A 17,220-nucleotide genomic window follows, 5' to 3' on the forward strand; every position below is an offset into this window, starting at 1 on the left:
AACTGCAGCTAAGACCTGCCCACAGGATGCGGGCTTTGGGATCAGACGGCCGTGGACTTCAACCCCGTCACCCCCTTTCGCTATTGTGCGGTCACAGCCAGTGCTGAGCTGCCCTGTGCCTCAGTGTCCCCTGCTGTAAATGAGAACTCATAGTACCCAGCTTGTGGGGATTCATCAGGTTGGGTGCTATCTAGCTCTCGGCAGGACGTGTATGCAGCAGGCGCTCAGGAGCCAGCAGTCAGCAGCGGGAGTATCAGTATTAGTGATAATATTAGCACCAGTGTCAGCCCAGCCACTGGTGCAGGAGTTGAGCCAGTTCAGGCCGGAGGGCGCGGTTGGGTTCATCCTCGGACCTGGTCTGGCGAGACCCTCTCTGGCCAGCTCTGACTCCCTCTCACGGCAGAAGCCCCCAGTGAGCTACTCCCAGTTGCCAAGTCTCAGGGAAGGCCTCTGATGGGCTGGCTTGTGTCACATGCCCGCCCCAGACCAGGGGTCCCTGGCCAGGCATAGCTGCCACTATGCAGCTGGAGGCGAGAGTGACGGGACCCCCACAGTATTGTCACGAGAGTGTGTCACCCCAGGTCCAGCCTGAACAGCCCCTTGGCAGGCATCTGTCGGATGGATTGGCCACGTGTGAATGAACCCAGACACAGGCCGGGAGGGGAGGCTGGGCTCGTCTGGGGCATAGTGGGGCCTGGCCTTCCCAGGTGCCTCTCGCCCGCCTCTCCTGCCCCGACCTTGCATCCAGCCCCGGATCCTGGGGTCCAGACATCCTGCTTTCGAGCCCAGCCCAAAGCGGGCGTTTTTCTGCCTTCCCCGGCGTGGAGTGTCTTCTGAGTGAGAAGTTCATCACGTGGGTGGCTGACTGCTCTCCCCACTGTGATATGTTACTACGACCACTCATTTGGTTAACGAGCACCAGTTACGGGCTGTACTCAACTGGCTTTGGCGTGGGTGCTGGGGTGCGGCCAGGGGACGACCTCCCTGTCCACCGAGCTGCCCGGCCCCTCCCCTGTGCTGAGTCCACACCCCGGCTACCTGCGGCCCTGTGGGATTTGGGGCCAGGACACCATGGGTCCCAGACCCATCATCTGCTTGCGTGGGGCCTTTGTGGGCCGGTACCCTTTCGACTTCTCCTGGGGAAAAAACACCAGCCAAATCTCTGTCCTTGGAGGCCGCTTCTTTACCACGCCGGTCACCTTGAACCAGCCGAAGCTCTGACCCTCCTGGGACAGGGATATCCAGGTATCCCCAGACACCACTGCGGCTGTTTCCCAGCACCCCTCCCCCGTGGATCTGATTTCTTAACTACACGTCCTGCAAGCCCTACCCCCTTCTTAGGTTATTTTACCGGGAAGAAGGGCAGGTGCTCTCCGTACCCTTATCTGTTTCTTTTTCCAAGTGCTGTCTTCCAAAGGGCATTCAAGACTCCCGATCCTCTGCAAGGTGTCTAGGAGTTCACCATTTGCAATTTTAAAATAAGAGAGCTTAGGTCATTTCAAAGAGGGCTGATGGGACCAAATCCAGGAGCTCTTTACGCTGTGACCAAAGACTGAGTTCTCCACTGGATATAATAGTAACTTGATAGTGCTATGTTTTCCAGATGGAGATACAAGCCACTCATGCTAGGGAAAGTAAAAATAAATGTAAATGTCTTCCAACTTAAATAAAAAAAATAAAAAATAAAAAAAAAATAAAATACGAGAGCTAAATTTAGAAAGTATGGAGCAGGAACGGAAAAGGGGTGTGGGCTGTCCCCTCCACCCACCTTCCCGGGGCCGAGCGCCTACCTTCGCCTCACCCATAGATCTGAAATACAGATCCGAAGCCGTCGTGGGAGGAGAACGGTTTCATGTTGAGATGCCAGCGTGGCTGTGTCTGCTGCTGAGCATGGCCGTGACTCTGCCGAGTGAGGCCGATCCTCGCGGCCCCCGGGCGGTGGCTGTGGCCCCACCGTCCCGCTGGGGAAACCGAAGCTCGGAGGGCAGAGGGGCAGGCCCGGGAAGTCTGCGCTCCTCCCCTCCCTCAGGACCCATCTCGGGCGCAGCCTGGGGCTCTCCACGCAGTGGGACAGCCACCAGTCTCGAGGGCCCCTGGGAATCTCACGAGTCAGCGTCCTCAGGCTCCAGAAGGGGAAAGCGGCCCAGAGGGCCCGGGACTTGCCCAAGGTCACACAGCCCTGCACTGCCTGCTGTGGGTTGAGAAGAAACATGGACAGAAGGGTCAGTGGACGGTGGGTGCACAGCCAGGGTCCTGGTGGGAGTGAGGCAGGACCGGGGTGGAGCGAGGGGGGTGCTTGGGGAAGGAGGGAAGCCCACCCCGGCTGTGGCTGGCTTCAGAGGCCACGGCAGGACAGCTCTGTGAGGCCCGTTGGCCATCTGCGGGGAAAGAGCGCTCAGACTCTGAAGTGACCGTGCAGGGGCCTGGCCTTCTGGGCCCAGACTGCAAAGTCCCTGGGGTTCCCGGCCCTGCTCTCCAGTCTCACAACCCACGCGGTGCTGAGGAGGCTCAGGGCCCCTCTGGGAGCGTCTCTGAGCGAAGCCTGCTGGGTGCCAGGGGCCATGTGTTTTCCCCTCCACCCTCCCATTTGCCCCCCAGTCCGGTGAGGGTTGCTTCCCCACCTGCCCACAGGGAAACTGGGCCCCAGACAGGGGAGCTGACTCCCGAGCCTCTCCACGGCCCCTCCCCCGCCAGGAGGCTGCTTCCTGGGGCACATCTGCTCCTGGGGGTGGGCGCCCGGGCCTGCAGCGGCAGCTCAGGTGCAGGCACCCTGGAGCTACACGAAGCTGGCTGGGCCGGGAACTTCAGGCGTGCACCTGGGCCGAGGTGGTCCCCTCCCAGTGGGAAGTGCCCAGCCCCTGGAAGAAGCAGACATAAAGCCCCCCGGGAGGAGGGGCCCTCCATCCTAGGCCTTGGAGAACGTTCACAAGTACTTTCTCAAGGGCATCAATGAGCATGCTCAAAGATAACCAGGCTCACAAAGAAACAAGGCAACATGGGCAGGAACCAAGATAAACAGGTCTACACAGACCCCACCTGATGGACGCGTCAGACCCAGACAGTGAGCCAGCTGTGCCCGCTCTGTTTAAGGAAACAAAAGACGAGCTTGGAAATATCTCCAGGGAACAGGAAACTATTAGACAGTGGCATAGTGGGTCTGTAGAATAACCAGGCAGAGCTTCTAGAAATGGAAAACATTAATAACTAAAACTAAAAACTTGGTGGCCGTGTTTGGCAGCTGAATGGACGCAGCAGAAGAGAATTAGTGACCTGGAAGAATGCAGGTTGAGCACGGTGACACCAAGGTGTGGGTCTTAAGGAGGCAGGGAGACAGAGGTAGAGGACACAGAGGTTCTGACGGCAGTCCCAGGAGGAGGGAAGGGTGGAGAAGTAGTTTAAGTAGAAGTAGACGAGGATTTTCCTCAACTACTGAAATACACCAATCCACAGATACACCAATGAAATACACCAATCCACAGATACAAGACTCCCTGTGAATTCCCAACAAGGAGAAATCCACAGCGAGACACACCTCAGGGGAGATTGCGGAAAGCCAAAGTCAAAGGGAAGATCTTCCGCAGCTGGAGAGAAAAAGATAAGATCAGCGCCAGAGGAACAGCTCCTGGGAAGGGGGGGACTGATGGCGAGTCCCACCCCAGCGGGAAGCCAGGGGACACCTCTGTGCACTGAGGGAAAGAGACCCCCGCTGACATTCTCCTCAGTGAGAATATCCTTCAGAAATGGGGCAAAGACATCTTCAGAGCAAAAAAAAAAAAAAAAAAAAAAACCCAGGAGAGTTTGTCACCAGCAGAGCCGAACTAAAGGAAATCCTAAGGAATCTTGAGGCAGAAGCGAAGTCTATAAGGAACATCGTATAAAATGGCAATAGTAACGTTTAGCGGGTTGAGACGATGGAAGAATTCAAACACTGGACGACACCGTGCCGGGGTGGGGGAGGAGCGTTATTATCAGGCTGCCCTGGCCTCAGAGAGGGGAGGACAGGGGGAGACACCCAGGGCCACGCGTCCCGACATCAAAAGGCAGAGGGGAGGAGAAACTACCCAAACCCAAATTCTTTCCACCGACGTCTTTTATTAATGAATGCAAAATACAGTACTGAGACAGGGCATGCATCACAGACGACAGGGAAGCAAGCTACAGAAACCGGGGGCGGAGGGCCTCATTACATCTGAGGTAGAGCGAGGTGGTGCCGGGGAGCGGGACGCTGGGGGACGAGCACCGGCCCCACTCGGGACTGCGGACCACGGCGAGAACAGCTGCACACGTTACACGTCCCTCCACCCGTCCCAGTCCCCCTCCTTGTGGACAGAGCGTCAGGGTTCCCTTGTCACTGGCTGGCGGGGGGTCTCCGCGGGACACCGTCCTTCCCTCTGAGGGGCAGGCCCCACTCGCCCTCACCTGAAAATCAAGGAGCGCTGCGTCGAAAACGTCTAGGCCGCCATCCAGGGAGCTGGAGGCTGAGTGCGTTAAGAAAGACCCTTTTGCTCTATAAAAATAGTTGCACTTTATAAAAGGGGGGATGCTCATCTCCGGCGGGGAAGGAGGTTGCTGTGTGAGAAACGGTCCACCGTGGCGGGGCGGGGGCGGACGAGACACGTGGGTGCCCCCCCCCCCGCCCCGCCCCAGGCTCGACGGGGTCCTCGCCTGCGGGGCCGGGAGGATGGGTATCGGGGAGGCGAGGCAGCGCCCCTCGGGACCCGGTGTGCGGGGCGGCCACGGCCGAGGCCTGCACCTGGGTGCTCAGTTGAGCAGGGTCCCGTAGAGCTGGGCTTTTGTGAGGCTGTCCTTGCGGCTGAGCCCCGAGCCGCCAGTCCGAGGGAAGGCGGGCTGGGGGCTGAGGCGGGCGCCGGGGTGCATCTCCGGGGAGGCCTCCATGGAGCTGGGCTCCAGGGAACCCCTGGAGCTCCGGGGGCTGGGCTCGGGCTCGGGGCTGCCGCCCGCCCCACAGAGCTGCACCCCGAGCCTCTCCCGCTCCCCCTCGCTGGCCGCGTAGCCGGGCAGGGGCTCAGCCGAGCGGCCGGGGCTGAGGCTCAGGTCACCGGCCGCCCGGAGGTAGCGGGGCTCGGCCAGGTGGCCCTGGGAGAGGTCATCGCCCTCCGAGAAGCTGTCAGCCTTGTAGCTGGCGTAGAGGGGGCTGGCGCGGCCCTCGGCCTTCTCGCCCGGGCCGCCTCCGGCCCCGAAGTAGCGGTCGTCGAAGCCGCCGGGCGAGGCGCGGCCGGGGGCGGCGGCGGCGGCCGCGGCCGGGAAGGGGTAGGCGCCGATGTCCTCCACGCTCAGCGGCCGCCACTGGCCGCGCGCGTCCTCCGCGGCCAGCCGGGCCGACCCCGGCTTGGCCCGCAGGTTCCACAGGTTGGGGGGCATCAGGGCGGGCTGGGGGCCGGGGGAGACCGGGAAGCGGTAGGGCTCGGCGGGGTACGGCGACACAGTCCTCGCGAACCCCGGGGCCGCCTCGGCCTCGAGCGGCGCAGCCGCTGCAGCCGCGGCCGAGGCGTAGCGCGGGCTGCTCCCGTAGGCCGCGGGCGGCGTGCGGCCGAAGAGCTCGTCGCGGCTGTTCAGGTAGACGGCCTGCTGCGAGGCGGTGAGCGTGCTGGCCTGGGCGCGCTCCTTCTCCTCCGACGTGGCGCTGAAGCTCGAGTAGGAGCTGGACGTGGGCAGCGAGGCCGCGTAGCCCCCGAAGGCCTCGTGCCGGTAGCCCGCGGGGTAGGCCGCCGCCTCGGGCTCCTCCTCCTCCTCGGCCGCGCTGTCAGTGGAATGCTGGGCCCGCAGGAAGCCCACGTCGGTCACGGGCCCGTCCGCGCTGGGCCGCCGGTCACGGCGCCGCTCCTCGGGGCAGTAGAGGGCCGTGTCGCTGCAGTAGATGTCCCCCTTGTAGGGGGGCCGGGGGCCCGGCTTTTCCAGCCTGTCGCGGAAGGCCAGGTCGCGGGCTGAGGCATCCGACAGGTGCGAGGACAGGCTGCCGGGGTCCGGCTTCTCCAGCACCTTGGCGAGGACGCAGGCGGGGACGCTGTCGGCGTAGGCCGGGCGGCAGAGCGCGGAGGGCAGGCTGCAGCCCTGCTTCTCCATGTGCAGGCTCACGTGCTCCTGGAACTCTGAGGGCAGCTGGCATGGGACACCGCGAGGAGGAGGCGGAGGGGACGGGGGTCACGGTCAGCCCAGGACCGGCCGCCGAGGCTCACCAACCGGGGACCTGCCCGGGGCCTCTCTAATCCCACCAGCTGGAGCCGGCGCCCGGGATGCTCTATTTCGCGAGCTCCCGGCGTGTGCCTGAGAACCCCTGGTCACCGCCACCCACCCCGGCCCACTCCAGGGGGGCACCGCGGAGCCTGGAGGCCGGAACCCGCTCTGACTCAGGCCGCTCTCGCGCCTTCCCCTGAGGGGCTGACTTGCTCTCCCAGCCCCAGGGTCTCTGGGAGGGCACCCCCGGCCCACTCACGTGGCCTGGGTGCTCCCAAACCAGACAGACTCAGAAACAGGTGCGACAAAGATCGAGGGCCAGGCACCCAGCGGTTTCCGCAGGAGCGCCTGGTGCCCCGTGGGGCGCGTCCCGCTACCGCGTGATCTATTTTGTGAGCGTCTGAGGTGGGGCCCAGGCTCCGGGAGACGGAAGGTGGAAAGGCCTGGGTGAGGGGAGGGGCAGGCTGGCTGGGGTGGGAGCCCTGGGTCCGAGGCTGGGCCCTGTGGCCTTAGCCCAGTGCCTCCCGTGTGAAGCCAGTTTCTTATCTCTGAAACGAGCGCTGTCAGGAATCGTACCCAAACCAAACCACAGGGTTTCCGGGAGGCTCACGCAGCGGGTGGGGACTGGGCGCAGTCCCCGGAGGAAACGGGGGGAGCGTGCCGGCTGTCCGGGTTGGCGGGGAGGTGCGTATGCGGCGGCCCCTCCACCGCGTACCCAGAGAGGCCAGGGCACGGCAGGATGGAGTAGGGCCAGGGGGCCTCGGGCGCGGCCAGCCCCTTCGCTCTCAAGGGTGGGACCTGCGAGGAAGGAGCCCCGAGTGGCGGCAGGGGGCAGCGGTGGGCCTGGCCGGGGCGGGGCTCACGTTACCTCGGACACCTTATGGCCCCTGCCGTAGGTCTGGCTGCACTGCAGCAGCTGGGCCGCTAGATTGCAGTCCTTCCTATAGAGCTCCTAAAAGACAAAGAGAAGCTGTTTTGCACAGGCTCGCCCCTCGCCAAGGTCGCTGCCGCCCTGACCGGTGCCCAGGGGCCAACGCGGAAACCGGCGGGCAGAGCCGGCTGTGCCGTGGGCGGCACGAGGACCCCCTCTGGGCCTCACGCTCTCGCCTGCACAGTGGGGGCCCCTGCTCTGACCTGGAGCCGCTGGTGCACGGAGGGCGCCCTCCCAGGCGGTCCCACCACTGACCCGGGAGGGAAGCTCCCACAGGGCGGGGGCCAGTGGGAGAAGAAGGGCCCGCAATGTGCCCTGAAGCCCCGGAGGCCCCGGGCATGGACACCAGGCCCGGTCTCCCTGCCCTCGGCCTCTGAGTCCCTCCCAAGGGAACGCAGTGGAGAGCGCCGGCACCGGCGAGGGACCAGGAAGGGGCCTGCCGCTCGCACGTCTCGGCGTGAGGCCTGGCCACGGCGTGGCTGCGGGGCCGGGCAAGGGTCAGGGCGAGTGGGGGGCAGAGGGCCTGTGTGGCCCCAGGTCCGGGCGGGGACCAGCTCAGCCTCCTGAGCTGAAAACAGATGCAAACGGTAGGAATCGAGGGGATTTGGTTTCATCTTTGGAAAATCTCTGTTGCACGTGCCTGCCGCTGGGCCTTGGTTCTCCCTGACGCCGAGGGACCCTCTGCAGCCCGGGCTCTGACGGGGGCGGGGGGTCTGGGGCCCACCGACGGGCCCTGAGGTCCACCTGCTCCCATAGTCTCAAGTCACCCAGGCCCAGGCGTCCTGCAGCTCAGGTGAGCTGCTGAAGGCGTGGGCACCCCTGCCGTCCCCGGACCCTGGTCCTGGAGGCTCCCGCCCCGCCACCTTCTGTACTGAGGCCGGTGCCCCGGCTTGGCCTGCACAGTGGAGGGAACCCGGGTCCCCCGCTCCTTCAATGCATCCCTGAAAGGGTATAGTTGAGAGCTGAGAACTGGGCTCCTGTGAGGCCCCAGACTGGCTGCCGCTGGCCATCAGAGGGCTGCAGGCACTGTCTGGCCAGCCCAGACCTGCCACCAAGTTGTTAACAGTCTTCTGAGCGCCGCCCCTCATCTCTGTGCACTCTTCCGCCATCTCCTACCTGTGGCATCTCCACCTGGCTGTCCAGGGCCCGGCTCCAGCCCCGCGCCTGCCGCCCCCTCCCACGTCTCCCCCAGAAGGTCCCAGCCCAGGAGACGGCCGGTGGCTCCCTTCCTGAAGACTCCGACCCCTGCAGTCAGGCTGGACCCATTTTTTCTTCTCATAACCCACATCCCAAATCGGTCAATCACTTTGGTTCCAGCTTCAAAATATAACTAGAATCCAAAAGCCCCCCGGCTTCCCACCCCCCTGGCCGCCATCCTGGCCAAGCCACCATCGTCTTTCTCCCAGATTGCTGTCTCCTTGACCTTCCCACTCATGGCTTTGTCCTCTACGGTCTGTCCTCAGCAGAGCAGCCACCGGAGCCCAGTAAGAGTAAGTTCAGTCAGGCTACCCCTCTGTTCAAGAACCTTCAATGGCTCCCTACTTCACTCAAAAAAAAACCCCCCAGATTCCTACAGGAGCCTACACAACGCGGCCTCCCGTTACCCTTCTGGTCTCAGACCCTCGGCCTCTCCTCCCCACAAGAACCCCTTCTGGTCTCTTTGCTGGTCTTCAAGTTACTCAGACCCACCTTTGCCCCTGTGGCTCTTTCTGCCTGGAAGAAGCGCCCTCCCCCGCTGTCCCATGGCCAGCTCCCTCATCGCTTTCAGGTCTCAGCTCCAGCCGCCTCTTCCAGAAGCGCCCGACTGAGATTCCCTAACCCTGCAACTGGCAACTCCCGGCACCACGCCCTGCTTTATTTTCCTCCGCAGCATTCAGCACTTCTAAGTCACTACACAGTTGACGTTATCTATCCCGCTTACTGTCCGCCCTCCCCACTCCCCTGCTCAGACGTCAGCTCCACGTGGGCAGGGCACTTGCTTCCTGCGTTGTTCACACGTGTTCGCAGAGCCCCGTAGGGTCTGGCCCGGCGAGAAGCACATGCTCATCAGTGAGTGTGTGCTCAGCTGACGGGCCTGCGGAGGGCAGCGGGGCCCTTCTCGCAGGACCCTGGAACTCAGGGCCCACGGGGAGCCACAGGACTCTGATGTCCACCGCCAGTGGCCGAAGGCAGGAGTCCTGAGTGGCCACGCCCCAACCCTGGGGTCAGGAAGCCCTGCCTTGACTGGGACACCGTGGCCCCAGGCTCCCTATCTCAAGTCCCATCCCCTCCCAGTGGAGGGTCTCGCGGGATGCCGTTTGTGAGGCAGCCCCCGTCCCTCCCCGACCGCCCAGGCACTCCGTGAGGTCCTGACCGTCCCGTCTGCCCACCCGGCCCTGTGCCAGCCCCTCAGGGTCAGAGTGGCCCGACACTCACGTTGTCCTCCGAGAGCTTGTCGATGGTCACCTTGGCCTCCAGCAGGTGGCTGTTGAGGGCGACGATCTCGTGGCTCAGCGCTCGTTTCTCTTCCTCATAGTGCTGGCCCTGGAGGTGGGGCATGGGCAGAGAGGGAGGTGCCCGGCAGTCAGCCGAGGCCCGGGGCCTCCTGGGTCCCCTCTCGCAGCCGATAATGAGGAGGAGTTTGGAGGCCAAGGCACGCAAGGGTCAGAGCACGGAGCGGCCCATGTTCCAGTCCCGCTCTGCCAGGGAGGAGCCAGACGACCTTGGGCAAGTCACTGCCTCTCTGAGCCTCAGCCTCTCCTCTGCACCGTGGGGACGGTGACAGGTGAGTGCCGGAGAGCACCCAACCGGGGCAGAGACACGTGGGACCGGCCCAACCCTGGGGAGCAGGGAGCGGGCAGGGTGGAAGCGAGGCCTTTGGCCCAGCTCCTCGCGGGCAAGGGCACGGCCGCCAGGCCCGAGGTCCTCACCATGGTTCCAGAGCTGGGGGCCCAGGGCTGGGAGTGCTGGGGTGAGGGGGGGTGTGGCGTGCCCTCACCATGCGGTACAGCTTGTCCTCCAGCTCCTGGTTGATCCTTTGCAGCGCCATGTAGTTGCTCTGAATCCTGCAACGGAGGCCTTGAGGTCACTGCTGTGCCAGGCCTGACCCTCCCACGGCCCCTGTGGCCATACAGCCCGCTGAGGGCTGAACACAGGCCCCGCCCTGCTCTAACCGCTCCCGTGCTAGAAAGCATCTGATTGAAGCTAACTTGTTGCAGCATTTCCTGGGCCAGGGCCGAGGACCCCTGTAGATGAGAAGGGAAGGCCTGTTATTCACAGGGGACTCTGTCGCGTCCTCACTCAGAGCCGGTTAACTCACAGTTTACACACAGTCCTTACAAGGCTGGCGAAAGGATTTACAGTTCAACAGCGGGTTAGCGGGGGTCTAACCTTAAGACTGTGTGATGTGCCCTGGGGTGAGTGCTGGGGACACACAGTGAATAGGATACGGTTCCCCTGGAAGAGGCTGAGATGGAGGCAAGTGCCGGGTGGGAAGCCATTGCCTCCATGCGGTGTGACGGTGGAAGGGGCAGTGTCCATCCTCTCGACAACCTATGTGTAGTGTTATTGCCCCTGTCTTGCGAGTGGGGAAACTGAGGCTGGAGGTGCTTAAGGAGTAAGGGACAAACAGCCTCACTGCAAATCCAATGCTCTATAAACATTTAAAACAAACCAAGCCAAGAGCAAAGTTTGCGTTTTCTTTACATTCTTCCTAAAAGAAGCCTGGGAAGCGTGTAACATTTTTTAGAAGACTATCCATCTTACACGTGCAGAACTTTGTTTACAGAAGTTTTGTTTTTAAGGGCGTCATCGCTCAGGGCCCCGCACACCTAGCCTGCTGCCACTGGCTGCTGTGCTGCTCAAGGGAACCATCTCTAAATGCTGGGTCACCTCCGAGGCCGGACATCGTTTTCCGGTCAGAGACCCAGGCGACAGGGGCTGGGGTGTGGGTCTGGAGATGGCTGCTTCTGGGTCATGCTGCTGCCCCACCACATAAATACAAGAGAAGGAATGAGCAGGGGACGCAGAGGTGCCTGGGAAGAGCCTGTACCCGGCAGTAGCCAGCGCCAGTTCAGATCCTGGTTTGGCAGCTCTTGGCACAAAGCGCTACTCTGTCGGAGCCGCTTGCTCTCCCTGAGCCTTGGACTCCCCGTGTACGAATGTGGTCACCAGCTCGGGTGGGAGGCACGGCTCTGCTAGCTAGCGGCAGATCGCCGGCCCCGCCCCTCGCAGGCCCCGCCCCTCGCAGGCCCCGCCCCTCGCAGGCCCCGCCCCTCGCAGGCCCCGCCCCCTGACCTGCGCAGCTTCTCCGTGACCTTCTCCAGCTCCTCCTGTGCTCGGCGCAGCTCGATCTCCAGGTAGTGGCGGGTGGAGTCGAACTCGGTCTCGAGCTTCTCGAGCTTGTGCGTGGTGTAGGACAGCCGCTTGCGCAGCTCGCCCTTCTGCTCCTGCAGCGCGCTGCAACGACACGCGGCGGCGGGCCGGGCCGCGGCGCTGAGCTCGAGGCGCCGGTGGGTGCGCACCGGTGCGCCCGGCCGCACCAACGCACGCGCACACGCACCACACGCACGCACGCCGCCCCGCCCCCGCCCCCGCCCCGGGGGTCAGGGTGTCTGACCCTGAGCCAGTCTGGCACTGGGGGCGGGTGGGGGGGGGAGGCGGGGAAGTGCTTGGGGGTGGCTTAAAGGACCCTGGTTTAAAGAGCGCCCATCGGCACCCAGTCTCGGTCTGGAGGCAGACGGCACCGCTTACAGGGTCCCCCACTTTTGCTCCTCCACAGCGCTGGCTGGGCACGCTGAGGCCCAGAGGCAGTCGTGCCGTACCCTAGACCAGGACTCTCTTCCCCAAATCGACTATGTGGTCCCAGCAGGCTGTGTGACCTCTGGGCCAGGGAGAGGATGAGCCTGGATGCCCCACGCCCAGGCGGCATCCGCCACAGTGGCCAGCTAGCTGCACAGAGCCTCAGACACTCAGAAAACCACTGGCCTGCTCATGTCTCCCTTCCTCCAGGAAGCCTTCCAGAGCCAGGCTTGGCTCTTGAGGCTCCATTTTCCCCACAGACTGAGGGCTCCTCTGGGACCCCGGGCCGCTGAGTTCCCATGCTCAGGAAACAGAAACGGGATGAGTCACACTCTGAGCCATATGGCATCAGTTCACAGCAGCTACCGTTGGGCACAGGCAGGAGGGACAGGTGTGGTGGCCACACCCAGGGGACTGGCCGTGAACTCCGCCAGGGCAGGGGCCACACCCTCCTGTCGGCAGCCACCCAGCTCGCAGAGAGCACCTAACCATGTGCTGACCTGAGGCACCTTTCCCTTGACTGGCTGAGCACGCAGAAGGGGCCAAGGGGTAAGGACTCACCTTTAACAGCCGGGAGGGCTGATTTCTGTAGGGAGGGGGCAGCGGCCCGGTGGGTGAGGGGCACCAGGGGAGTTCTGCTGGCCGTTAGCCACGAGTGAGGCTAAGGTTCAAGCTGCCGTTCAGTGCCCTGGGTGTGCGCTTTGCTCTGTCACTCCCTGCACTTCTCCCGTCACCCCCTGCACTTTGCCCCCGTCACCCCCTACACTACAGTCACAACAAAGCCCAGAATGCTGCAGCCTGAAGGGGAACTCCATGGTGTCCTGCGGTGGGCAGGGGCCCTGCCATCACACAGACCTGGCTGCTGGTCCCTGCCATGCACCCCCCAATCCACCTGCGACTGTCCCCATCTTGCCCTGGGGACACGAAGCCCTGGCTTCAGAGAGGTGTCCGGGTCGGAGTAGGGGCCCAACCGGGCCAACTGTTTGCTGGAGGAAGCCCAGCCCTCCTCAGGGGACCATTTGGAGCTAAGACCCTTTGGATGGTAACTTCTGGTGGGTTTGCTGTGGGCGAGCAGGAGGCTTCCTCCAGAGCCCAGGGTAGAGTGAGCTTCAGCCTCGGGCCCTGTCTGTAAACCACACGTGTTACCACAGGCGCACACCCAGCGAACCCCGATTAAGCCTTTCTGGATTCCTGCCCAGGTCTACATTCTTAAAAATAAATAAAAATAAAGAGTTGCCTACGTTTTGAGAGCCTCGGAGAAGGGCGGGGCGGGTCCTCCCAAGAGTTGGTCCCCAAGGAAGATTCAGGGTGACAAGCAAGGAGGCAGACCAGTGGCAGAGTGCCCGCCCATGGCTGCCAAGCGGGCCCTGCCGCTTCCTCCAGGCAGCACGCCTGACCGACTCACCCCAGGCCCCCTGCAGCTACAGGTCCCAGACTGCCCCCGGCCCAGGCCCTTCTCCCCGGCGGGCTGGCGAGCTTCCTGGGGGCTCTCCCCTGTCACCCAGGGCCCCCTGCACACACGGGGTCAGGCGTGGGAGTGGGGGTCGTCCTGCACAGCCCTCGGTCACAGGGTACAGGCGGGGTCCGCACCCTCGGGGAGAGGTGAGAGCACCCGTGGGGCCACTGAGCCCCCGCCCTCCCCCACCTCGGTCACCCGCCTGCAGCCACAGCTCGGACCCTGCTGTCAAGACTGTCCACCCCTGACGTGACCCAGCCGTATCCCCCTACGATGCATCCACCCGTCACCCTCCTTCCTTCCTTTCCTGCCCTGTCCCGCCCTGTCCCCTGCGCCTCACAGCACGCATGAGACAAACGTGGTCCCCGCCCCGTGCAGCTTATAGTCTCGCGGGGAGACAGGCAATGAACAGGGGAGCAGGTTCACCCACAAGGCACGTGTAGGAGGAAGATATGACAGGGCTGTGGGGTGGGCTCCGAGCAGGGCCGGGACCCTCCAGACGGGCATCTGAGCCGCGACCGCCCCTCGCGAGGCAGCCAGCTTCACCGAGCCGGCCCCCAGCCTCAGTTTACCCTTGGCCTCCGGATGGCCTTCCAGACATACTGGGCGGCTCTGTCCCACCACCCTTCAAGTAGTGCTCTCACCTCCTGAGCCCCCCACACCCACCCACGCGCCCACCCGAGCCGCAGCCGGTCCAGCCCTGGGCTGGCACAGACCCCGGCCCGCGCCGCCTCCTCGTGCCCCGGCCCTGGACACGCCTCCCCGGTCCCTCGGTCGCAGCAGCACCGACCCCGGCGCCCCAGCACGCCGTCCCCGCCTCTGCCACTCCGGCTCCATTGCCCAGGCTGATAATCCTCAGGGCCCTGGTTTACCCCTCCCCCGCTCCCCGCACATCTCAGGCCTAAGGTCCTCTGTGCCCAGCCACACACGAACCCCTCCCGGGCCTCCATCTGCAGCCCCGACCTCCCGCTAGGGCTCTACCGCCCTCCGTGTCCAGCCGCCCACCGGCCTCCCCTCCCAGGCCTACAGGCACCGCACGCCCAGTGCGTCCAGGGCTGACTCTTCTCTGCCCCCTGAGCTCCCCACCCCCGGGAAGGCCACAGCTACCACCCGTCCCCAGTCAGACCCTGAGAGGCCGCGGTGACCCCCCTTGCCTGTGGCCGCCGTTCACAGCCCGTCACCAAGTCCTGGCAATCAACTACTCCAGAGCTTTGGACATGTCCCCTCCCCTGCCTGGTCCAGGGAGGGCCCTGGGCTGGGCACCCTGAGGCCTTCGGTCACCTGTGTGGTACCACCATCCTTTCCTGCCTTTCCCTCCCAGGGCATCTGCCCGAGCCCTGCCTGACCTCAGCCTCAGTCTCCACATCTGTAGAACGGGGATGTGTGCCCCCACACACTGGAGCACCCACCCTCAGGGCAGGGCTGTCCCCATGGTCCCTGCTCTCCCCGGGTCATCAGAACCGCCAAGAGATGATGCCGGGGGCAGGCACCATCGGGGGAGTGCTCAGTGCCTCTGCCTGCCCCCTGGTGTGGAGGTGGCTCAGGGGGCCCCTCAACAGATGCACAGGGAGGGGCTGGAAGTCCCTCATGCCCCACCCTCCGGATCAGGGCCACCGTCCCGGCGGGGGGGCTCGGGAATCCCTGCTCAGACTGCTGCCGGGGGCAGGGGGTCACCTCGCTTCGACCTGGGCCCTGGTGAATTGATCAGTATCTGGCCTAACCCGACAGGGTGTGTGCTGGTGGGTGCGTGCTTCGTGGTTCCCTCCTTGGCCGCGGGAAGCCCCTGGAAGGCTTCCCCACCTCACGGGGGAGAAAGGTGAGCTCCCTGGGCGCAGAGTGGGACCCCGCCTGCCTCCCACCAGGAGCCCCTCTGGCCGCTCAGCGGAGGCCTGAGCCCGAGGACCGAGCCCGGGGCTGGTCTGTGGGGACCCCGGGGCCTCGCCTCCAAGACTGGATGGCCGGGAAGCAATGGCGAGGGTGTGCTGGCAGCCGACACCCTCCCCCTCTGGGCCTTCTCGGGGGAGTTGATGCAGACGCGGGACGGACGTCTGGGGACGGACGCAGAGACACCGAGGAGCCGGGGAGACAACAGGTGTGTTACCTGTCCCAGAGCGAGGGCGAGGACCTGGCCAGTCGGCCCTGCAGGACGCGGGGTTGCCCGAGGCACGAGGGCACCCAGGGGCTGCGCAGCCTGTGGGTGAAGAGGACAGCTGCTCAGAACGGGGGCCGGGGGCCACGCCGGGCCCGCCATGGGCGCGCAGTCGCCGAGAGACGGGGCGTCGGCCCCCACCGGCAGGAGACCTCCTTGTCGTTGGGTGGCAGGGTAGGAGCGTGGGAGCCGGGGGGTAGGCACCTGCCAGCCCTGGCTGCCTGAGGGCACTGCAGGCACCGAGTCCCACCCCAGGCCTGCATCCCCACCTCAGCCTCAGAGGGGAGTCACGGGGGGCAGGCTCCCCCAGCTCCAGGTTTCTGTCCGGCTACGGCTCCTTCCCTGCAGGACCCGTTGGTCAGAGAGCCTGGGAGGCAAGGAGGATGGCGGGCGTGTGACCCCCGACCTCTGCTGACGGACACCAGTGGGCTATTCTGGAGGCTGTGGGACCTAGTGGGTGTTAGGGGTCCAGGACAGGACCCACTGCACCCCTCCTGGGACCCCTTCTCACTCAGCCTGCCTGTGGCAGGCTGGGCGGGGGGTGGGACAGAGGGGCGTGGATGGCCCCCCCCAGCCCCATGGTGCCACCCTGCCCGGGGGCAACGGGATGTACATCAGGGCTGTAGGCGCGAGTCGGCCCCTTCCTGTAGTGTCTCCAGGGGGGGCTCCCGGTGGCCTGGCTGGCCCCGGAGCCAGAGCAGAAATCGGACGGGGGGACGCTGCCCCGGACATCAGGCGCCCGACAAGGCTTCGAGACGCGGGCAGGTGGACGTGTTCAGAGAAGAGGCGGCACAGTCCCATCTACAGAATAACCGCGTGCGGACGGCCACACAGAGAACGGAAGGCAATGAAAACATTTTCTTTTATACTTTTCTGGATTTGTCATATTTCCTACAGTGAGGATGAAAAATCCTCCCTGGCGGTCCAGTGGTTAAGACTCCGCAATTCCACTGCAGGGGGCGCGGGTTTGATCCCCGGTCAGGGAACTAAGCTCCCACCTGCTGTGGGGTGCAGCAAACAAAACAGAAAAAAAAAGAACTTTACTAAGGATCAAATTTTGCCCCTCCCCCCAGAAAAGGCTGAAAGTGTTGATTTGATAGGCTGGGGGCGGGGGGCGGGTAGGGAAGCTCTCAGCCCTGGGCCGTGAGCCGCGCATCGGCCGCCACTGCCGTAAACCCCCGTCTGCTCATCTGTGAAACGGGCTGCCCTTGGCCCTGGTCTCCCGGGCCCATCTTCTGCAGGCCGGGCTGGGGCAGGCGTGGGGGGAGAGGCAGCGGCCTGATCTCCACTGGAGCTGGACTCTGGAACTCCAGGCCCAGGGTTCACTCTTGGCCAACGACCCCAGTGCTGCTGCGTGAACGGAGAGGAGGGGCAGGACTGGCCGGTGCCCGTGGGAGGAGCCAGAGCCCCCTCTCCCCTTGGTGGCTCGGCTGAGGCCAGCAACCCCCGGGGGAGTTCCCCGTCCCAGCCCTGGCCAGCCAGTCCCCACCCCAGAAGGCCCTTCCTCGGGGGACTCCTGGCAGGTGAGTTCTCAGAAGAGTAGAGGGAGGCTGGGACCCTGGGAAACTGAGGCCCAGGGAGGGGGCGGGCCTCGCCTGAAGCACAGAGAATGGGGCGCATGGCTGCGACTGGACCCAGACCCCGCTGCTGGTCACACCCAAGGCATTTATCCCTGACAACCGCTCCTGTTCTGACGCAAATTCTCATTTC

The 17,220-nt window shown here is 64.3% G+C and overlaps 1 protein-coding gene and 1 non-coding gene across 5 annotated transcripts in view; one reads left to right on the forward strand and one right to left on the reverse strand.

Annotated features, from left to right (window-relative positions):
* Positions 1-243: 243 nt before the first annotated feature.
* Positions 244-17,220, reverse strand: part of BEGAIN (brain enriched guanylate kinase associated) — a 31,992-nt gene continuing 15,015 nt past the window's right edge. The window contains exons 3-8 of one of the 4 annotated variants that reach the window (XM_024131100.2): positions 15,463-15,552; positions 11,402-11,563; positions 10,104-10,170; positions 9,542-9,649; positions 7,064-7,147; positions 244-6,120 (exon numbers count right to left, since the gene is read on the reverse strand). In XM_024131100.2, the coding sequence (XP_023986868.1) occupies positions 4,762-6,120; positions 7,064-7,147; positions 9,542-9,649; positions 10,104-10,170; positions 11,402-11,563; positions 15,463-15,552 (1,870 nt within the window). In that variant the 3' untranslated portion in view covers positions 244-4,761. Of the gene's footprint in view, positions 6,121-7,063; positions 7,148-9,541; positions 9,650-10,103; positions 10,171-11,401; positions 11,564-15,462; positions 15,553-17,220 lie in introns of those variants that run through there. The other 3 variants (XM_055088716.1, XM_055088718.1, XM_055088717.1) reach the window with 3 other exon arrangements.
* On the forward strand, positions 1,491-1,617 carry LOC112066833 (small nucleolar RNA SNORA25). Its single transcript, XR_002892911.1, has one exon. It is a non-coding gene; the product is annotated as a small nucleolar RNA SNORA25 (small nucleolar RNA).

This window comes from Physeter macrocephalus, chromosome 11 (genome assembly GCF_002837175.3).
Source record: "Physeter macrocephalus isolate SW-GA chromosome 11, ASM283717v5, whole genome shotgun sequence".
NCBI classification, from domain to species: domain Eukaryota; kingdom Metazoa; phylum Chordata; class Mammalia; order Artiodactyla; family Physeteridae; genus Physeter; species Physeter macrocephalus.